General features: G+C 37.0%; 1 protein-coding gene across 3 annotated transcripts in view; it reads right to left on the reverse strand.

The window, feature by feature from the left end:
• REXO5 (RNA exonuclease 5) overlaps positions 1 to 19,852 on the reverse strand; it is a 45,298-nt gene that overhangs the window by 14,581 nt on the left and 10,865 nt on the right. For all 3 annotated transcript variants that reach the window (XM_072753700.1, XM_072753702.1, XM_072753701.1), the window contains exons 6-13: positions 17,834 to 17,977; positions 14,083 to 14,171; positions 13,027 to 13,142; positions 10,471 to 10,609; positions 10,232 to 10,326; positions 9,189 to 9,291; positions 7,550 to 7,653; positions 6,695 to 6,815 (exon numbers count right to left, since the gene is read on the reverse strand). In XM_072753700.1, coding sequence (XP_072609801.1) covers positions 6,695 to 6,815; positions 7,550 to 7,653; positions 9,189 to 9,291; positions 10,232 to 10,326; positions 10,471 to 10,609; positions 13,027 to 13,142; positions 14,083 to 14,171; positions 17,834 to 17,977 — 911 coding nt within the window. The remainder of the gene's footprint in view (positions 1 to 6,694; positions 6,816 to 7,549; positions 7,654 to 9,188; positions 9,292 to 10,231; positions 10,327 to 10,470; positions 10,610 to 13,026; positions 13,143 to 14,082; positions 14,172 to 17,833; positions 17,978 to 19,852) is intronic.

Below are 19,852 nucleotides of genomic sequence, written 5' to 3' on the forward strand. Positions count from 1 at the left end.
CAAAGTTACACTAATCAAAACAGTATGGCACTGGCATAAAGACAGACATACAGACCACGGAACAGAACACATTTCAAAAATAAAACTTTGTGTATAGTCAAATGATCTTTGACAAAAGTATCAAGACCATTCAATGAAAAAGGATAGTCTCTTCAACAAAGATGTACTGGAAAAAGAGGGAAAGTTGGAACCTTTTCTTACATATATATATATAAATTAGCTTAAAATGGATTAAACAATCCAGATCTCTGAAAGTAAGATCTAGAACTAGAAAACTCCTAGAAGAAAACATAGAGGAAAAGCTTCATATGGATTTGGCTATGATTTCCTGGGTAAGACATCAAAAACAGAGGCAACAAAAGCAAAACAGACAAGGGGGAGTGTATCAGTTCATCAAAACACACAATCAATATGGTGAAAAGGCAACCTGTGGAATGAGAAAATGTTTACATATCATATATTTGATAGAGAAATAAAATCCAGGATATATAAAGAATATGTGTGTGTGTGTGTGTGTGCGCGCGCACTTATTTGTAGTTATATAAAGAACTCCTAAAACTTTAACAAAAAACCCAATTCAAAAAGGGGACTTGAAAAGACACTTAAAAGATTATATACAACGGCTAACAAACACAAGGAGAAAAAAAAAAGAGGTTCAACATTGTTAATTACCAGATGACAATGAGATATCCCCTCATACACATTAGGATGGCTACTATCAAAAGAGAGAGAGAGAAAATTAAGTGTCGGCAGAGATGGGGAAAAGTTGGAATTCATAAGCTATGCACTATTGGTAGGAGCGTAAAATGCTGCAACCACTATGGTGAACACCACAGTAGTTTCTCCAAAAAATTAAAATCTCTTTTAAAAATAACAATTTAGGGACACCTGGGTGGCTCAGTGGTTGAGCGCCTGCCTTCAGCTCAGGGCGTGATTCCGGGGTCCTGAGATGGAGTCCTACATTGGGCTCCCCGTGGGGAGCCTGCTTCTCCCTCTGTCTGTGTCTTTGCCTCCTGAAAAAATAAAATCTTAAAAAATATATAAAAAATAAAAATTAAAAATAACTGTTTAGGGGTGCTTAGATGGCACTGTCAGCTGAGCATCTGTTGGTTTCAGCTCAAATCATGATCTCAGGGTTGTGAAATCAAGCCCTGCATCGAACTCTGCAGTTAGTGTGGAACTTAAGACTCTCCCTGTGCCCTCTCCCTCACTAAAATAAATAAATCTTAAAAAAAAAAAATAACTAGAGCAAAATAATAATATGCAGAAGTAAAATGAATGACGACAGCACCACCACCAAGGATGGGAGGGGAAAAATGCAAACATATAGTTAAAGGTTTTTATATATGAAATGGTATAATATCACCTAAGGTAAACTATGTTAAATTAGATATGCTATAAATCCTAAAGCGACTACTAAAATAGCACAACAAAGAATCACAGTTAAGGCACTGCCAAAAGAGATAAAATAAGATCATAAAAAATACCCCAGTAACTCAAAAGAAAAGAAAAAAAAAAAAGAAATAGGAAAAAAATAAAAAAAGATGGTACATATAGAAATAATAGCAAGGTAAGAGACTTAAACCTAACAGTGTCAACAATCATTAAATGTAAATAGCCTAAATACTATTCTTAAGAGGCAATGATTGTTGGAATGAATAAAAAAGCAAAGCCTAACTGGTCACAAGAAACCCACTTTAAATATAAAGATATAAATAGACTAAATGTAAATTAAAAATATATACCATTGTCAACAATAAACAAAAAGAAGCAGGAAGGGCTATATCAGTATCAGACAAAGTAAAAGTCAGAACAGAAAATGCTTCAGGGTGGGGATACCTGGGTGGTTTAGCAGTTGAGTATCTGCCTTTGGCTCAGGGGGTACCCTTGGGTCTAGGGATCCAGTTATGTATCGGGCTCCTTGCAGGAAGCCTGCTTCTCCCTCTGTTTATGTCTGTCTCTCATGAATAAATAAAATCTTTTAAAAAAAAGAAAGCTTCCAGGGATAAAGAAGGCCCTATTTTTAATGACAAAGGGGCCAATTCATTGGGAAGACATAATGCATAATGTTTATGTATCTAATAGGAAAGCTGCATTAAACATAAAGCAAAAATCATGCAGCCCAGGTGGCTCAGCAGTTTAGCGCCACCTTCAGCCCAGGGCCTGATCCTGGAGTCCCAGGATTGAGTCTCACGTCGAGCTCCCTGCATGGAGCCTGCTTCTCCCTCTGCCTGTGTCTCTGCCTCTCTCTGTGTGTCTCTCATGAATAAATAAATAAAATCTTTTTTAAAAAAAAGCAAAAATTAATGAAAATCCACAAAGAAATAGACAAATCTACAATTATAATGGGAAATTCCACCTCTCAATAAACTTAAAAGGATTCAGGTAATTCAAAGTACATTCTTTGGATAGAGAACTTAAGAAATCGGAATAGATTTCAGGAAAATCCCTAACTTCTTAAAACTTGGAAAACAAATAGCATACTTCTTAAAAACTATGAGCCAAAAAAGAAATCAAAAGGAAAATTAAAAAGAATCCTGAACTGAATGAAAACATTTTCAGTATTTATTGAAACATCAATATTTCTAAGATGCAGCTAACGTAGTATTTAGAGAGTAATTTATAGCTCTAAACCTGTAGTAAAAAAGAATGACCTCAGCTAACAGTATTCTGGATGCATTAGCCAAAGCATCCACTGGAAAAAAGACAGTCTCTTCAATAAATGGTGCTGGGAAACTTGGACATCCACATGCAGAAGAATGAAACTAGACCATTCTCTTATACCATACACAGAGATAAACTCAAAATGGATGAAAGATCTAAATGTGAGACAAGATTCCATCAAAATCCTGGAGGAGAACACAGGCAACACCCTTTTTGAACTTGGCCACAGCAACTTCTTGCAAGATACATCCATGAAGGCAAGAGAAACAAAAGCAAAAATGAATTACTGGGACTTCATCAAGATAAAAAGCTTCTGCACAGCAAAAGAAACAGTCAACAAAACTAAGAGACAACCTACAGAATGGGAGAAGATATTTGCAAATGATATATCAGATAAAGGGCTAGTATCCAAGATCTATAAAGAACTTATTAAACTCAACAGCAAAGGAACAAACAATCCAATCATGAAATGGACAAAGACTTGAACAGAAATTTCACAGAGGAAAACACAGACATGGCCAACAAGCATATGAGAAAATGCTCCGCATCACTGGCCATCAGGGAAATACAAATCAAAACCACAATGAGATACCACCTCACACCAGTGAGTATGGTGGAAATGAACAAGACAGGAAACAACAAATGTTGGAGAGGATGTGGAGAAAGGGGAACCCTGTTGCACTGTTGGTGGGAATGTGAACTGGTACAGCCACTCTACATAACTGTGTGGAGGTTCCTCAAAGAGTTAAAAATAGACCTGCCCTACGACCCAGCAATTGCACTGCTGGGGCTGCTGGGGATTCATCCCAAAGATACAGATGCAGTGAAACACCGAGACACCTGCACCCCAATGTTTATAGCAACAATGTCCACAATAGCCAAACTGTGGAAGGAGCCTAGGTGTCCATCGAAAGATGAATGGATAAAGAAGAGGTGGTTTATGTATACAATGGAATATTACTCAGCCATTAGAAATGACAAATACCTACCATTTGCTTGGATGTGGAGGGACCTGGAGGGTATTATGCTGAGTGAAATAAGTCAATTAGAAAAGGACAAACATTATATGATCTCATTCATTTGGGGAATATAAAAATTAGTGAAAGGGAATAAAGGGAAAGGAGAGAAAATGAGTGAAAGTATCAGTGAGGGTGACAAAACATGAGACACCCCTAACTCTGGGAAATGAACAAGGGGTAGTATAAGGGGAAGTGGGCAGGGGGTTGGAGTGACTTGGTGATGGGCAATGAGGGGGGGGACTTGGCAGGATGAGCACTGGGTGTTATGCTGTATGTTGGCAAATTGAACTCCAATAAAAAAAAATTAAAAAAAAAAAAGGAAAAGAAGGAATACAACTATACTATATAAGCACACCGGAGTACTATGCAGCTAATAATAACAAAAAATTAAGACAATCCTTAGTAAACTGATATAATTTCCCAGATACATTGTTAGGGAAAAAAAGCCACTGCCAAAGAGCTTATATAATATGTTAACTTCTGTGTAATAAAGAAAGAAATAAGAAAGCATATATGCATCTGCTTTTTTTTTTTTTTTTAAAGATTTTATTTATTTATTCATGAGAAACACACAGAGAGAGGCAGAGATATAGAGGGAGAAGCAGGCTCTCCAGGAGAAGCCTGATGTGGGACTCAATCCCAGGACCGATCAGGACTCAAGCCATAGGCAGATGCTCAACCAGTGAGCCACCCAGGTGCCGTATATCTGCTTTTTTTTTTTTTTTTTAAACCAAGAAGAACAAAGAATAAATCAGGTAGTGAAAAGGATTGGGTAAAAGGGATAATAGGTGAGAGAACCGCATTTATCTGAGTACAGAGTTTACAGGGTTTTGGTAATTTTGAAGCACATTAAGGTTCTACAGATCCCAAAAATAAATCAACAAAGATTCCAGGGGGGAAGAAAACCCTAAAACCGAAAGCACAATGAAACAAATGAACCCAACTATATATTCAATACAAAACACAGCTAATCTGAAGGGGAGAAAAAAACCAATACAAATTATAAATGAAACATTCACATACCCAATACTCAGTTATAGACAGGGTGGGGATAGGGAGGAGAGTGAACTGCAAACCAATACTTAAATCATTCTATAGTGATTTGGGTGCATCAAATTTAAAACGATTTTGGATATAGTTCAGGTTTGAGCGAATGAGTTAATTGTTGATGTTGTTGGGAGCCAATGCTCCCACACTAGATAGAGAGCGTTACAAATAAAGAATGAAGAAAAGCAAGGAAGAATCTTGTATGAAAAGGCTAAAATCAAAGGTATTCATATAAACACATGATTTCTAAAATATGCGTATCTCTGTACTGCGTGTGCATGTATGTATATATCAACATGCATATATTTCCTCTGTCTGCTTTACTGGTCTAGAAGCAAAGACACCCTAGTAGCAATATGCATACCCAGTGCCCAGATCTTGGTTTCCAATATCAAGATGTAACTGAATTATCTTGTGCCAAAAAGGAAAAAAATATTCCAAAAAATTATGGGTGCATGTCACAAGGACAAAGGTGACAACCTGAAGGGGCTACCCCTAGCCAAATTTGGGAAGTTTGAAAACTAAAACAATTTAGTACAATCATAAATTATAAACCACTGAAATAAACAGAAATCTATGAGTCCACACTGAATGAATGAATGAATGAATGAATGAATGAATATAAAGCTAAAGGAAGGACTTTTGCTTACAGATTGCTGAGTAACAACTAATAAATACGAAGGAAGTGCTAGAGCTAGAAATCATCATTGTGCAACCGTCAGGTAGGAATCAACAGTTTTTGCTAAATATGAGGGGAAGTTCTGATAAAAAGCTGGATATCTGCTCTTCTTAAATTATCTCTTCATATTACTTATTAGAAGGGACAAAAGTAGTAAATCTACAGTGGAGAAAGCAGACAACATCTTGTGAAGGTTATCAAAAGAAACAGCACAAAATAAAGGACACATGGACGTGTACCTCTGAGTGTGATACCCTGAAAAGGAAACATGACTTATAAGTAGTTTTGTAAAGAATGCATAACCTGTGTCTAATCATGGGGAAATGAAACCATAATGAGGAACATTCTGTTCAGGGTAACATGTAACACGTATTACTTAAAAACTACCATTGTCATGAAACACAAAGAAAGGTCGAGGGATGTATCCAGATTAAAGGAAACTAAAAAGACAGGACAACTAAATGCAATATTTCATCCTAGTTTAGATACTGTTCTGAAGGAAAAAGAAATGCTACAGGACATTATTGGGTCAACTAAGAAAACTGGAATACAGATGAAATTTGAAAAAGATACTCTATCAATATTAACTTTACTGAAGTCTATTATGGTTATGTAAGAATATTTCTATTCTCAGGAGATATATATTGAGGTATCAGGGGAAAAGAGCCATGATATAAGAAGCTGATAATCAAATGGTTTTGAAAATAAAAGGTCATATAGAAACAGGAATATAGAAAGAAATAGCAAGAGAGCATAAACATGCCAGAATATACACAAATGGGGCAGAGCATTAACAGATGAACAATCTGGATAGAAGGTTTATGTCACCACTCATGCAAGTCTTCTGTAAGTCTGAAATCCTTTCCAGATAAAATAAAAAAATAGAGAGAGATCTTCTGAACAAGATGACCTAATAAATGCATGCTGCAATACATCCCTTCAACTTTATGCATACAGGAATAATATGTAAAATTTAAGAAAACTAAAAAAATGCAATCATATTATAAACCAAGATAAATATCTCACTATGCCAGATAATGAACAGAAATCCAAAGTGGTGTGCAATGCCAAAGGTAGGCTCTGCAAGCAGACACTGGCAGCTGACAGTTCTGCTCCTGTGAAATAACTGGGACTAAAAGTGCTCCATATAAGATGGGAGACAAAAACCAGACTTGATAATGGTAGCCAGGATTATTGATGTAAAAAAAGCTTGACACTTAGTGTGAATTGCAAGGGATACATTCCCCTGTTTTGAGCACAACATTCAAACAGACAAGTTACTCACCTCTTTATTTGAAAGGCACTTAACAGTTTCACAGTTTCTAGCTGAAGAAAGTTCACTAGTTTCTGGTTCCCGGGTCAAGAAAAGGAGCTTCTGACCCATTAAGTCCAAGCATTCTAAAACACTGCAAAAAAAGTAGAAGAGATCAAGGGAAGAACAATAGTTTTTCCTAACCTAAGAGTTACTTCTCTATACTTGCACTGTCTAAATAAGGTAGCCACTAACAACATGTGTCCATTTAAATTAAAATTAATATTAAATTATGGTTCAGTTTCTCAATACACATTAGTCACACATCATCCTGTACTGTGTGGAACTTACTGGAAAACACAGATCTAAAACAATTCCATCACTGGAGAAGTCATATTGGACAGTACTGTTTTATATTTAGGGGAAGTTAAGGATAAACATGAAAAATACTCAAAGCTCTCTAACAAATTTATATTCTAAGGATCTGACACATTTATTATGGTGTGTAGATGAACTCCTTCTAAGACTGTTTTTTGTTTTTCCCTAATCTGGGCAATACATCAAAGGTGACTTGTCTAATCAAAACATCCACTAGTTTATCATCTCCCCTAATGCTACTTAGGTTCACTGTATTTCAATGTCCTCCTTTTTGGTAAGAGTTTAGACCAGTTACTAGATTTAGAAAATAAGAAAAATAAATACATACGATTTAGAGTGGAAGGTGCTATTTTTCTCTCCATGGTTTTTGTGATAGTAGAATGTTACTCATACTATTGGTAAACATTTCTCAATAGACTCAAAAAAGGAAAAAAAGAATTCCCAGGTTTGGTAAATAAGAAACTAAATACTCTTATTTGTTTTGTTCTTATTTAGAAATAAAAATGTTACCTTGTGTTTGGCTGCTGAACTACTTCTGCTGTATTTCTTAGCTCTTGGCCTGTTGCTAGCAATTCTTGGTGACTAGCTAGTGCCTCCAGATTTAGTTCTGCAATCTTAAGAAAATCAAGTGGTAAAAATCATCTCATTTCCTGCAAAGCATCTGAGGTTTAAAACAAACAAAACAGGGATGCCTGGGTGGCTCAGCGGTTGAGCGTCTGCCTTCAGCTCAAGGCATAAACCTGGAGTCCCAGGATCAAGTCCCTTATCAGGCTTCCTATGAGGAGCCTGCATCTCCCTCTGCCTATATCTCTGCCTCTCTCTCTGTGTCTCTCATGAATAAATAAATAAAATCTTTTAAAAGAAAATAAAAAAAAAAAAATAAAACAAACAGCAAAAAAATCCAAGAAAAACCCACTTGAGTGGTGTTCTCTACTTCCACAGACAGTGGCTCTGCCAGTGCCACAGTCCCAGGCAGGCTTCAACAGCTACCAGATGGTTTCTGGCCATTTAGCTAAGAATGGCATATGTTACCAACTGTTGACCTTGTTACATGAATATGGGAAAGGGCAAAGTAGGGCTAAGTATAAGGGGATGGCAATTTTGGCTCATCACTGATCTCCCACTTAGTCACTTAAAATTTACTTCTCTGTGAACATCAACTTTTGGAAATTATAAAGTAATGGCTTTTATAGCAACATCAAAAAACAAAAAAACAAAAAAACAAAAAACCCGTTCATTGACTTATAAAAAACCAGTTTATTCTTCTTCCATAAAGTGGGAGACCACTTGGGAGTTGCAATGTAGAGTGAGCCACAAACTATTATTTATATGTACAGTAAGACATTTTAGAATGTCTTTCTACTATTGTGACACAAAATTCTATTTTGGATATTTATGATTCTGCATATAAAATTTATTTCATAGTGGAGTAATGATAGAACATATCATGCAATGGGACAATCTAATTAATTGGAATGCATTGTAATAAGGTCTGTAAGAAACTGTTTCCTTCAAGAAGGTCTCCCTTATGTGCTGTTCTAATCTACACCCATTGAACTGCTGTTGAAACAATGGTATGTGCCTCCCATCCTAAAAGAGCAAAAATTTATGTGGATTATTAAAAATTATTACAATTATCAGCACACAATGAGCCATATATTATAGTGCTTAATACATTCAAGGCACTGTACTAACAGCTTTATATAAGATATCTCATTTACCCTCACCAATATCCCAGAGAAATATGTTTCCATTTTACAGATGTAGAAACTGAAATTCTTCAGAGAAATTAACCCAGATTATATAGTTAAACATAGTACTATCTTTCTTCTTACTTTAAGATTTTAAAGTAACCTCTACACCCAACGTGGGGTTCAAACTTACAACCCTGAGATCAAGTCACATGCTCCACTGATTGAATAAGCCAGGCGCACCTGTACATCTTTATTTAAAAACAGGAAGTCCAATTTCAGAGACTACATACTTTGCTACATTATGCTACTCATACAGGTCTTAATTCTGAATGCTCAGCTTGAATCACACTTCCTATTTTATAAGGAAAGGTAAGAATAGGAAATGTTGGTCTGTGACTATCCGTTCTAGTTCCATAATTTTAAGAAATGCAAACATACAGGTCAAAGATACTAACCTTCCTTGGGCCATACTTAAGGAAATACCGAGCCAATTCAAGGGTTGTTCTAGCATCTTCTGTGGCATCATGACCAAGTCTATTTGGACACTGTATATCCTTCCTGGAAGGTCAAGATAAAACTGACACACTCAACAGTATTTTCAATGATAGGTTCTTTCAACCACTTCAAATATTCTGGTCACATGTAAAATTTCAGCAATCTGATCAGATCTTATCACAACAATCAAGATTCCTTACTCCTAAGAGCCAGGAGAGTACCTGGAGTGAGAGGCACTGACAATATACAATGATTAGAAATGGCTTTGTCTACAGCAAGCATATCATCTGGACAAAAAGCTACCCAATAAAGTCTCTGGTCACTCCCCAGCCAAACCCTTGCCTCATTCTTTTACATGTAGCTACTATTTAAAGTTACAGAAATTTTATGTTTGCATGCAAGTATCTATAGGTACTTAACTCTTTTCTTGGCCATTTTCAAAAACCTTAAAAAAGTACATATGTTTGTGTCTATAAATTTATCTAAATGTAACCTATGTCATAGATTACAGGATATCTAGGTATATACAGATCTTGTTCTGCATCTCCATTTTATTCTCAGTAGTTCCTTAAGAGTTTCCATATTAGCACATACAGATCCATCACATTCTATTAATAACAAAGTATTATGTAAAATATTTGCAGTTTGGGGCTGTTTTAAAACCATATTATAATGAACATTTTTATGCATGTGTTTGTACATAATAGGATACATTCTACAGGATTATTGTTTTCAAATTTTGGTTAACTTTTCTGTCCCTCCCTGTCTAATTCTATCCATCAACTCTCAGTTGTGAATGTAAACCCCTCTTTGTATTTCCATAATTTCATTTCTAAGTCATACTTCTCTGGAATTAGGATCCCAGGATTTGTAAGAAATGAAAGGAATAATATTTACAGACTAAGGAGAGCAGAGACAATGAATTTTGCAATATGCATTAAATAATATATGCTAAGTTATATGCAACTTGTCAGGACAGTATTGTAATATGCGAACAACCTACCCCAAAATAGCTTTGGCTAAGAACTTTAGCTTAAATCTTCTGCCCTGCTCTCTGACATAAAGCAATGATGTATCAATAACATACGGATGTATCATCTGAGGAGGAAAGAGAATAGAATAAGTAGCATTCTATGCTAAAGGAAAAAACAAGTGGGATGGGGGAACAGAAGAACCCAAGACTTTAGATTTGAAATAAATGGAAAAGGCATATATTCTGAAAACACTAAGTCAGATACTCACTTTCAGTGCTCTGAGATCCAAGTCTAAGGAATGGCCCACTAACACAGCGTCAGGAGGAAGCAGTGATTTTAACTGTCTCTGTACATCTTTGAGTCTGGTTGTCACTGGGTTAAGAATCTTCTTTGTGATTCCTGAAAAGCTTTCATAAAAAAAGAGAAATGGACAGGCGAGGATGTTATTAATAGGTTTACCTCCCTGAAAAGTCATTTCACAAAGAATATTTTTATTTTATTTTTTTTAAAGATTTATTTATTTATGATAGACAGAGAGAGAGAGAGGCAGAGACACAGGAGGAGGGAGAAGCAGGCTCCATGCCCGAAGCCCAACGTGGGACTTGATCCCAGGACTCTAGGATCGCGCCCCGGGCCAAAGGCAGGCACTAAACCGCTGAGCCACCCAGGGATCCCCACAAAGAATATTTTTAAAAATTAATATATGCTCATTATAAAAAGCTTGAAAATACAGATCAGCAAATAGGAAAAAAATTTTTTAAGGTTTTATTTATTTATTCATGAGACACACACAGGGAGAGAGAGAGGGGCAGAGATACAGGCAGAGCGAGAAAGAGGCTCCATGCAGGGAGCCAGATGTGGGACTGGATCCTGGGTCTCCAGGATCAGGTCCTGAGCCACTTGGGCTGCCCTGCAAAGAGGAAATTTAAAATAACCCCAAATCCCACAACCCAGAGATTACTTTTTACATTTTAGTAAATAGCCTCTCATATTTTTTAATACATATATCATGTATATGTATGTATATATATTTTAAAGATTTATCTTAGAAAGAGAGAGCAAAAGAGAAAGAGAGAGAGAAAAAATCCTCAAGCAGACTCCTGGCTGAGCATGGCACCTGATTCAAGGCTCAATCCCAGGAACCGAGATCAGGACCTGAGCCGAAATCAAGTCGGATGCTTACCCGAATGAGCCTCCCAGGTGCTCCCATGTACGTATTTTATTTTTATAAAAATACAGTCATAATGCATGTTACTTTATAACATGATTTTATCATTTGCCATACATCATAAACAAGCTTTCACATCGTAACTCTACTTCAACACATCCATTTAAACGGCTAGAGTATTTTGTTATATGGATTTCATATATTTTAACCAATCCTCTACTTTCAGCTGTTTATACTCCGATGTTTTTTTTCTATTATTTATTGGAGTTCAATTTGCCAACATATAGCATAACACCCAGTGCTCATCCCATCAAGTGCCCCCCTCAGTGCCCATCACCCAGTCACCCCCACCCCCCGCCCACCTCCCTTTCTACCACCCCTTGTTCGTTTCCCAGAGTTAGGAGTCTCTCATGTTCTGTCTCCCTCTCTGATATTTCCCATTCATTTTCTCTCCTTTCCCCTTTATTCCCTTTCACTATTTTTTGTATTCCACAAACGAATGAGACCATATAATGTTTGTCCTTCTCTGATTGACTTATTTTATTCAGCATAATACCCTCCAGTTCCATCCACATCAAAGCAAATGGTGGGTATTTGTCATTTCTAATGGCTGAGTAATATTCCACTGTATACATATACCACATCTTCTTTATCCATTCATCTTTCAATGAACACCAAGGCTCCTTCCACAGTTTGGCTATTGTGGACATTACTGCTATAAACATCGGGGTGTAGGTGTCCCAGCGTTTCACTGCATCTGTATCTTTGTACTCCCATGTTTTTTGAAATATTGTGATAAACATGTTTATACATACATCTTTCCCACAAATGACTGTTCCCTATGAATACTAATTATGCCTGCTAATAGGACAATGTTTATCACTATCATGGCCTCTCTGTGCATAAGTAAGCTTGAATCTATAGATACAACTTCAAGAGTAGTGTTATACCAGGTTTTCTTTGCCTAATCACTATAATATGTACATTCTGAAATTACATGATAATCTTTAAAAAGACAGACTAAAATTTTTGAGCTTCAAATTTCTATTATGGAAAAACTTTGTTTTGTTTGGTTTTTGAAGTCAAGGCAGCTTAACCTCTAAATTATTTGACTGCCAAATGATGATTTGCAGATTTTTCAAATGTGGTCTTCTCAGAGAGCAAAGCTCCAGGTCTCTGACAGTTGCTAGATAATGATTACAACTGGCAGACTCTAATCAAGGAAGATAGGGATGCCTGGGTAGCTCAGTAGTTGAGCATCTGCCTTTGGCTCAGTGCGTGATCCTGGGATCCTCGGATCCCAGGATCGAGTCCTACATTGGGTACCTTGCAGGGACCCTGCCTCTACCTATATCTCTGCCTTTTTCTGTCTCTCATGAATAAATAAAATCTTAAAAAAAATAATAAACCAGGAAGATAATATTCTGCTTACTTAAGGTCATAGGAAGACTAGAGAACAAGAAGGGTTAAAGAGCTTTATATACTGACATTGTGCAATTTCAGTTTTAAAATTTACAGTTGTGCTCCCCAGCCTTGTCTTTGATAATACAGAACTAGATAATACCTAACTACACAGAAACTACAAACTATTCCTGTTGACACATCCCATTCTAGTCTACTAGTGCTAGGGAGGGCAGAAGGCAAGTTGCAAAATACCTGGTAAGGTAATCCAGAATCTTGTTGTCAGGTTTAACAAGTTCATCCATAACACAGCTGCCTCCTTCAGCAACCAGTGAGATGCGCGTTAGCTCTCTCCCCTTGGATGTGACACACTGAAAGACCAGGCCATCGTCAGACTGCTAAACTGAGGAAGACTGCTTCCTCCCATTATTCACATCTCAACTGCCATTGACTGTAACCTACTGGGGGCCCAGTAACACAAGGGCCTTTGCTAACTAGAGTCCAGTATGAATGAAATTAAAGCTAGGAAGACTGCTGGACATTTCATATAATTGCTCTGAAAAGGATGTGCACAAGATGATGGATGGAAATGACATCAACCATTATTTTACCACTTATTAGTGTGTATACAACATCGCACTATTAGCTAAGTACTACTAAAACTAATTTTTTTATTAGTGCATTCTATTATCTAATGCAATACTAAGCATTCTACATATACTAATTCAGTAACATGATGAGGTACCTCTGTTATTATCCCCACTTCAAAGAGAAAGGTTAGGGAATTTGTCCAAGGTGACAAAGCCATTAACAGGCAAGGCCAGGATACATATCCTGATATGTGACTCTAAAACTTTAGCTCTTAGCCACTCTATTAAGAAATGAGGGACTGGTACCTGAGTATTGATAGGGGATGCCCTGTCTTTGAAAGGATTAGACAAAGTAAAACCCATAGGGAGCTTGAGGGAAATTCTTCTGATCTTAAATGTGTAAAACTAAGCCAAACCAATGGTCATTGAGTTAGAGTCTTTAGGGGTACAATAACAAAACACCTGTTCAAAAGACAGAAGGGGTAAACTTATACTAATTGACAGAGATTTGGTTAAATATAACAACTAGTTTAAAAAGTTGTGATATTTACTCTTCATCCTGGAGTATATATCTAAGTTTTCTAAAATGTGAGTAAAAGGGTATACTTTCAGTTCTTTAAACTAAAATACTGGAACTAAATGCACTGGTTCACTGATGCATTAGACTCAAGAAATCATCTACTACTAACCCTCCAGTTGAAACATCAAAAGTAGTACTTACCATTTCACAGTCAAGTCCAAAGAGAGGACTGTTGTCTGTTATAGAACCATTACATTTGGTAGGTACAAAGTTTGCACAATCAGGACACCCTAGGAGGAAAATAGATAAATAAAATATAAATATAAATAAAATATTTTCCTTTAGGGATGCCTGGGTGGCTCAGTGGTTGAGCATCTGCCTTCGGCTCAGGGCATGATCCCTGGGTCCTGGAATTGAGTCCTGCATCAGGCTCCCCACAGAGAACCTGCTTCTTCCTCTGCCTATGTCTCTGCCTCTCTCTGTTTCTCATGAATAAATACATAAAACCTTTAAAAAATATATTTGCCGGGGGATCCCTGGGTGGCTCAGCGGTTTGGCACCTGCCTTTGGCCCAGGGCGCGATCCTGGAGTCCTGGGATCGAGTGCCGCGTCAGGCTCCCGGCATGGAGCCTGCTTCTCCCTCCTCCTGAACCTCTGCCTCTCTTTCTCTCTATGCCTATCATAAATAAATAAATAAATCTTTAAAAAAAAAAATAAATAAAATAAATAAATAAATAAATAAAAAATATATTTGCCTTTAAAACTAGAGATGATAAATATCACTCTTAGATTCATTCACCAAGAGAAAACTGAAATACCGCATTTGCTGGACACCTTCTCTATTAGATGCTTGAAATATAAAAACTAAAAAAGAAACAATGTCTGTCCTTAAGTTTTGTTCCATCTGCTCATTTTTATATTCTGGCATAATACTACAGGCTGCTGTTAAAAGAGATACTAGGGCCTGGACTTCTTGGCAGTTCCCAAATAACAGTATTTCCTCCTTAGTAGAAAAAATTATAACTCAGTTGTAGCTGGGGCACCTGGGTGGCTCAGTCAGTTAAGCATCCAACTTGATTCTGGTTCAGGTCATGATCTCAGGATTGTGAGATCAAGCCCTGCATTGGGCTCCACGCTGGATGTGGAGCCTGCTTAAGATTCACTCTCCACCCATCCCCCACCCTTCCCCTTGTGTGCATGCACACACTCACTCAAAAAAAAAAAAATCTGGTTAGATCCTACATCATTGGACCTTTTCATTGTAGGCACTAAAGAAGGATGAATACAATAATGCAAAAACTGCATATAGCATCTTTCTTTCCTAAATAAAGAAAAAGGAGGAATGAGATTCCACCATAGTAGAGATCTAAAAGGACTTCAGTGTAGGCAAAAAGTTAAGTAACATTCATCACATGTATCCCTGCACCCAATTCTACCCTTCAGACTTCTCTGAGATCTCTGTTCAGAAACATGCCTGTAATTTTCTGGACTTCATGGCCTGAAAATTCCCTACAGGAGCCCATCTAGAAGCTAGGTACCCCCTCCACTGTGTCCCTTTAGTCAATAACTAGGCACATTCAGGGCCCCCAAAGTGTCTGAACCACTGAAAAGATTCCTACCTTCACACAAAGGCTCAAACAGTAAAAATACCTACATCTTGTATGACAAGGAACAAAGTGGAGTTTGAGAAACTTTGACCAGTTTCTTTGTCATGGTACCTTGATACTGCCACTAATTACAAGAATCAAAATATGGTCTAGACCAGAAAAGAAGACATCCCTAAATCTGGGAGTCTGTCTTTCTTTCTTTCTTTCCTTCTTTCTTTCTCTCTCTCTCTCTCTCTTTCTTTCTTTTACAAAGAAAGAAAACTTTTTCAAAAGCACTATGAGTCAGGCACCATGCTAAGCACTTTTGTATCCATTAAATCTTAATGCCCATGGCAATCCAGGATATATTAACTATTAACCCCATTTTATAGATAGCATATAAAAAGATGTTCAATATCATCAGCCATCAGAGAAATGCAAATCAAAATCATAAGATACTGCTTCATACAACTATAAGGGATTTAATCAAAAAGAATAACAATTGTTGGTAAAAATGTACAGAAACTAAAACCCCTATACATTGCTGGAAGGAATATAAAATGGTGCAGCTGCTTTGAAAAAACTGTCTGATAGTTCTTCAAAAGGTTAAACAGGTACCATATAACCCAGCAATTCTACTCCTAGGTACATACCTCCCCAAAATGGAAGCATATATCCAGACAAAAACTTGTACCTTAATGTTCATAGCAGTATCATTTATTCATAATAGACAAAATGTGGAAACAACCTAAATGTCCATCAACTAATGAATACATAAAATATTGTATGTCCATATAGAGAATATCATTTGAATGAAAATGAAGGTGATAGAGGGCAGCTACACTTAATGAGCACAGCATCAACTGCAGAGCTGTCAAATCACAATACTGTATACCTAAAACTAATGTAACATTGTATGTCGATGACTATACTTCAATAAAAAATAATTGCTTGTTAAATCTTTAAAAAATTAAAATATAAGGCTATAATAAGTAGAATAAGCTGAAAGATATGAGTTCTCATATATGGATGGTGCCACACAGTATTTTCAAACTAAGTTTTATGTATGTATAAAATTCTTTTCTTTTACATATATATGTATTTTAATAATCATTATTTAATCTCTACACTCAATATGGGGCTTGAACTCACAATCCTGAGATCCAAGTCTCATGCTTTTTCTGAGCCCACCCAGACACCCCCTAAAACTAAATTATATTTAATCTTACTAAAATTAAACTTAAAATAAAAGGAAAAGGGACACCAGGGTGTCTCAGCAGTTGAGCATCTGCCTTTGGCTCAGGGCGTGATCCCAGAATTGAGTCCCACACTTGGGCTCCCTGCAGGGAGCCTGCTTCTCCCTCTGCCTATGTCTCTGCCACTCTTGGTGTCTCTCATGAATAAATAAATAAAATCTTTAAAAAATAAAAGGAAAAGACATTAAAAAAAAATGAAGTACTGACACATGCTACAACATGGATGAACCTTGAAAACTTTATGTTAAGCGAAAAAAGCCAGTTACAAAAGACCATATATTGTTTGATTCTATTAACATGAAATATCTACAATAGGTAAATCCACAGACAGAAACTAGAGATTGCCTGGGGGTGGTTAAGGCTGTCGTGTGAAAAATAATAGTATACGGTTTCTTCTGAAGTGATGAAAGTATCCTAAAATTGACAATGGTGATGGTTGTAAACCTATGTAAATACACTAAGAACTACTGAATCGTATTATATTAAAAGGGTGAATTATATATCTCAATAAGTGTTTTTTTTTTTTAAAGAAATTTAACATTACTATGATTAAAAGGTATAAAGAAAATAAAATGAAATAAAGCATTTTCGTTAAATTCTTGCTACATAACTGACCAAGGCTCTGAGCGCAGACCTGTTCTATTCACTGAGGTAAATGAAGACGGGGTATGGTGAGGTAAGAGGAAGACTGGAAGTATTAGAGAAGCGTTAAAAACATACTGACTTTAATATACTAAGAAGAAATAAAAAAAGAAAAGAAAAAAAAAATAAAACAAACAAAACAAACAAACAAACAAACAAACAAAAAATATACTAAGAAGAAATAGAAGAAAACTGAAAAAGGAATAACTTTCTCACAGAAGATTTCAATGATATTTAAGGTCATGTTTATGTATTAACTGAAATCATCACTTTACCAATCAAGGTACACATCTACACTTAGGAAACACTGCACTTAGTGTTTCCTTATTCAGTGTTTCCTTATTAAGTAAAATATGGATTAAGTCATTTGGAAAGCAGTCAAAAAAAAAAAACTTCCAATAGTAATACTTACAAATAAACTTACATATTCTGATATTGTTACCAATATCAGATTAAATCTAAACCAACCTTGTAATGGAAAGTGAAATGTTTTCATTTCCTCCTTTGTGAGAAGGCATCTGGTTAAGCACACTTTCTTAGAGCCATACTTTTGAATAATAGGGTCATTCTGCAGGTTGACTCTGACTTTTGAACTGGTAGAAGGTAAAGACCCTGAAACGAAAAGGACCATTAAAAGTCAGGATGTGTGTTTAAGAAATGGCACCGGGGGGGGGGGGGGGGGGGGGGGCTCAGTCAGTTAACCATCCCGACTCTTGATTCTGACTCAGGTTGTTACCTCAGAGTCAAGATCAAGCCCAGCATCAGGCTTTATGCTCGGCACAGAGCCTGCTTGTCCCTCTTCCTCTGCTCCTCCACATTCCTCTCCCTACCACCCTGTGCTCATGCTCTCTCTCTGCCGCTAGATCTTAAAATAAATAAATAAATAAAATAGAATTTTAAAAAATAAAAGGAATGTGTGTTTAAGAAACTTCACAGGAAGGGATGCCTGGGTGGCTTAGGGGTTGAGCGTCTGCCTTAGGCTTGGGACATGATCCTGGGATCTGGGATTGAATCCCACACTGGGCTCCTCACATGGAGCCTGCTTCTCCCTCTATGTCTTCTGCTTCTATGTCTCTCATGAATAAATAAACTCTTAAAAAAAAAAAAGAAACCTCAGAGGACATATTTCTAAACCCTATGTCAGGTAAACACAGTGAAGATGCCTGAGGACATTTTTTTTAAAGATTTTATTTATTCATGAGAGACAGAAAGAGATAGGCACAGACACAAGAAGAAACAGGCTCCATGCAGAGACCCTAACGTGGGACTTGATCCCGGGTCTCCAGGATCACATCCTAGGCTTGAAAACAGTGCTAAGCCGCTGAGCCACCTGGGCTGCCCAGAGGACATATTTCTAAACCTTGTGTCAGGTAAGCACAGTGAAAATCAAAAGATGTGCAAAACCCAGCCTCAACTAAGGAGTTTGTATGTAATTAGTTATAGGGACACAAAGAGAATATAAGTGTCAAATGGGTTATAATAATAAAAGCTATAGAATGGAAAGGAAGAATAATACACTGGGGTGGTGAAAGATGGTTCAACAGAGGAAAAGGTTAGCTGCTGAGTCTTAAAGCAAAAGCAGAATTTAGAAGATTGGTATATTAGACCTGTCCATTACAGTGCCTGCCACTCCTAACAGCCCATTCCAGCTAAATCTATTCCAACCCTAGCCACTTAAGCATCAGCCTACTCTTTAAGCAGGAGTGGTTACCAACTGAAGAGTGGGAACCCAACTTAAAAGAGACCCATCTAGGGGTCCCTGGGTGGCTGTTGGTTGAGTGTCTGACTCTTATTTTGGCTTATGTCATGATAAGCCATGGTCCTAGGACTCATGGTCCTAGGACTGAGCCCTGCATCTGGCTCAGTGCTCAGCATGGAGTCTGCTTGTCCCTCTCCCTCTGCTCCTCCCCCTGCTCATGCTCTCTCTCTAAATAAATCTTTGAGAAAGTAAGAGAGAGAGAGAAAGACCCATCTATAAGCAGACCAATAAGTTGATATTCTTGGTTAAGAGATGCTCAAAAAGAACAATGGTAATTAGCTAAACTGATCAGATTACTTGCTTCCAGAATCAAACTAAGGAATACAGAGAACTGACAAGTTAAAAGCGAACAGAAAGCAGAGATGTCATGAGAGGGCTTTCTAGTCTACATGCATCCTTTAATATCCCTCTCATTTAAGATGATTGGAGTATCTATCTGGTCCTTGTAACTAAAAAAGTCAAAATACTAAACAGAGATGATTCCAGGTAAAACAGAAATGCACAAAGCAAACTTGGTATAGATGGCAGTGCCTAGACCAACTGAGGGGAAAAAAAAGGTTTGTGTAGGAGAACAGTGTAGGAAACAAGGTTGAGGTGTATAAAAATGAATTGTAGACCACTGCAAATGCCAGGATCAAGAGTTTGGATTCCAGTCCATCATTCAATACATAATGGAGAACAACAGAAAGTTCCTAAGATGGGAAATGGCATAACAAAAAAGTATTTAA

Source organism: Vulpes vulpes, chromosome 3 (genome assembly GCF_048418805.1).
Source record: "Vulpes vulpes isolate BD-2025 chromosome 3, VulVul3, whole genome shotgun sequence".
Lineage (NCBI taxonomy): Eukaryota > Metazoa > Chordata > Mammalia > Carnivora > Canidae > Vulpes > Vulpes vulpes.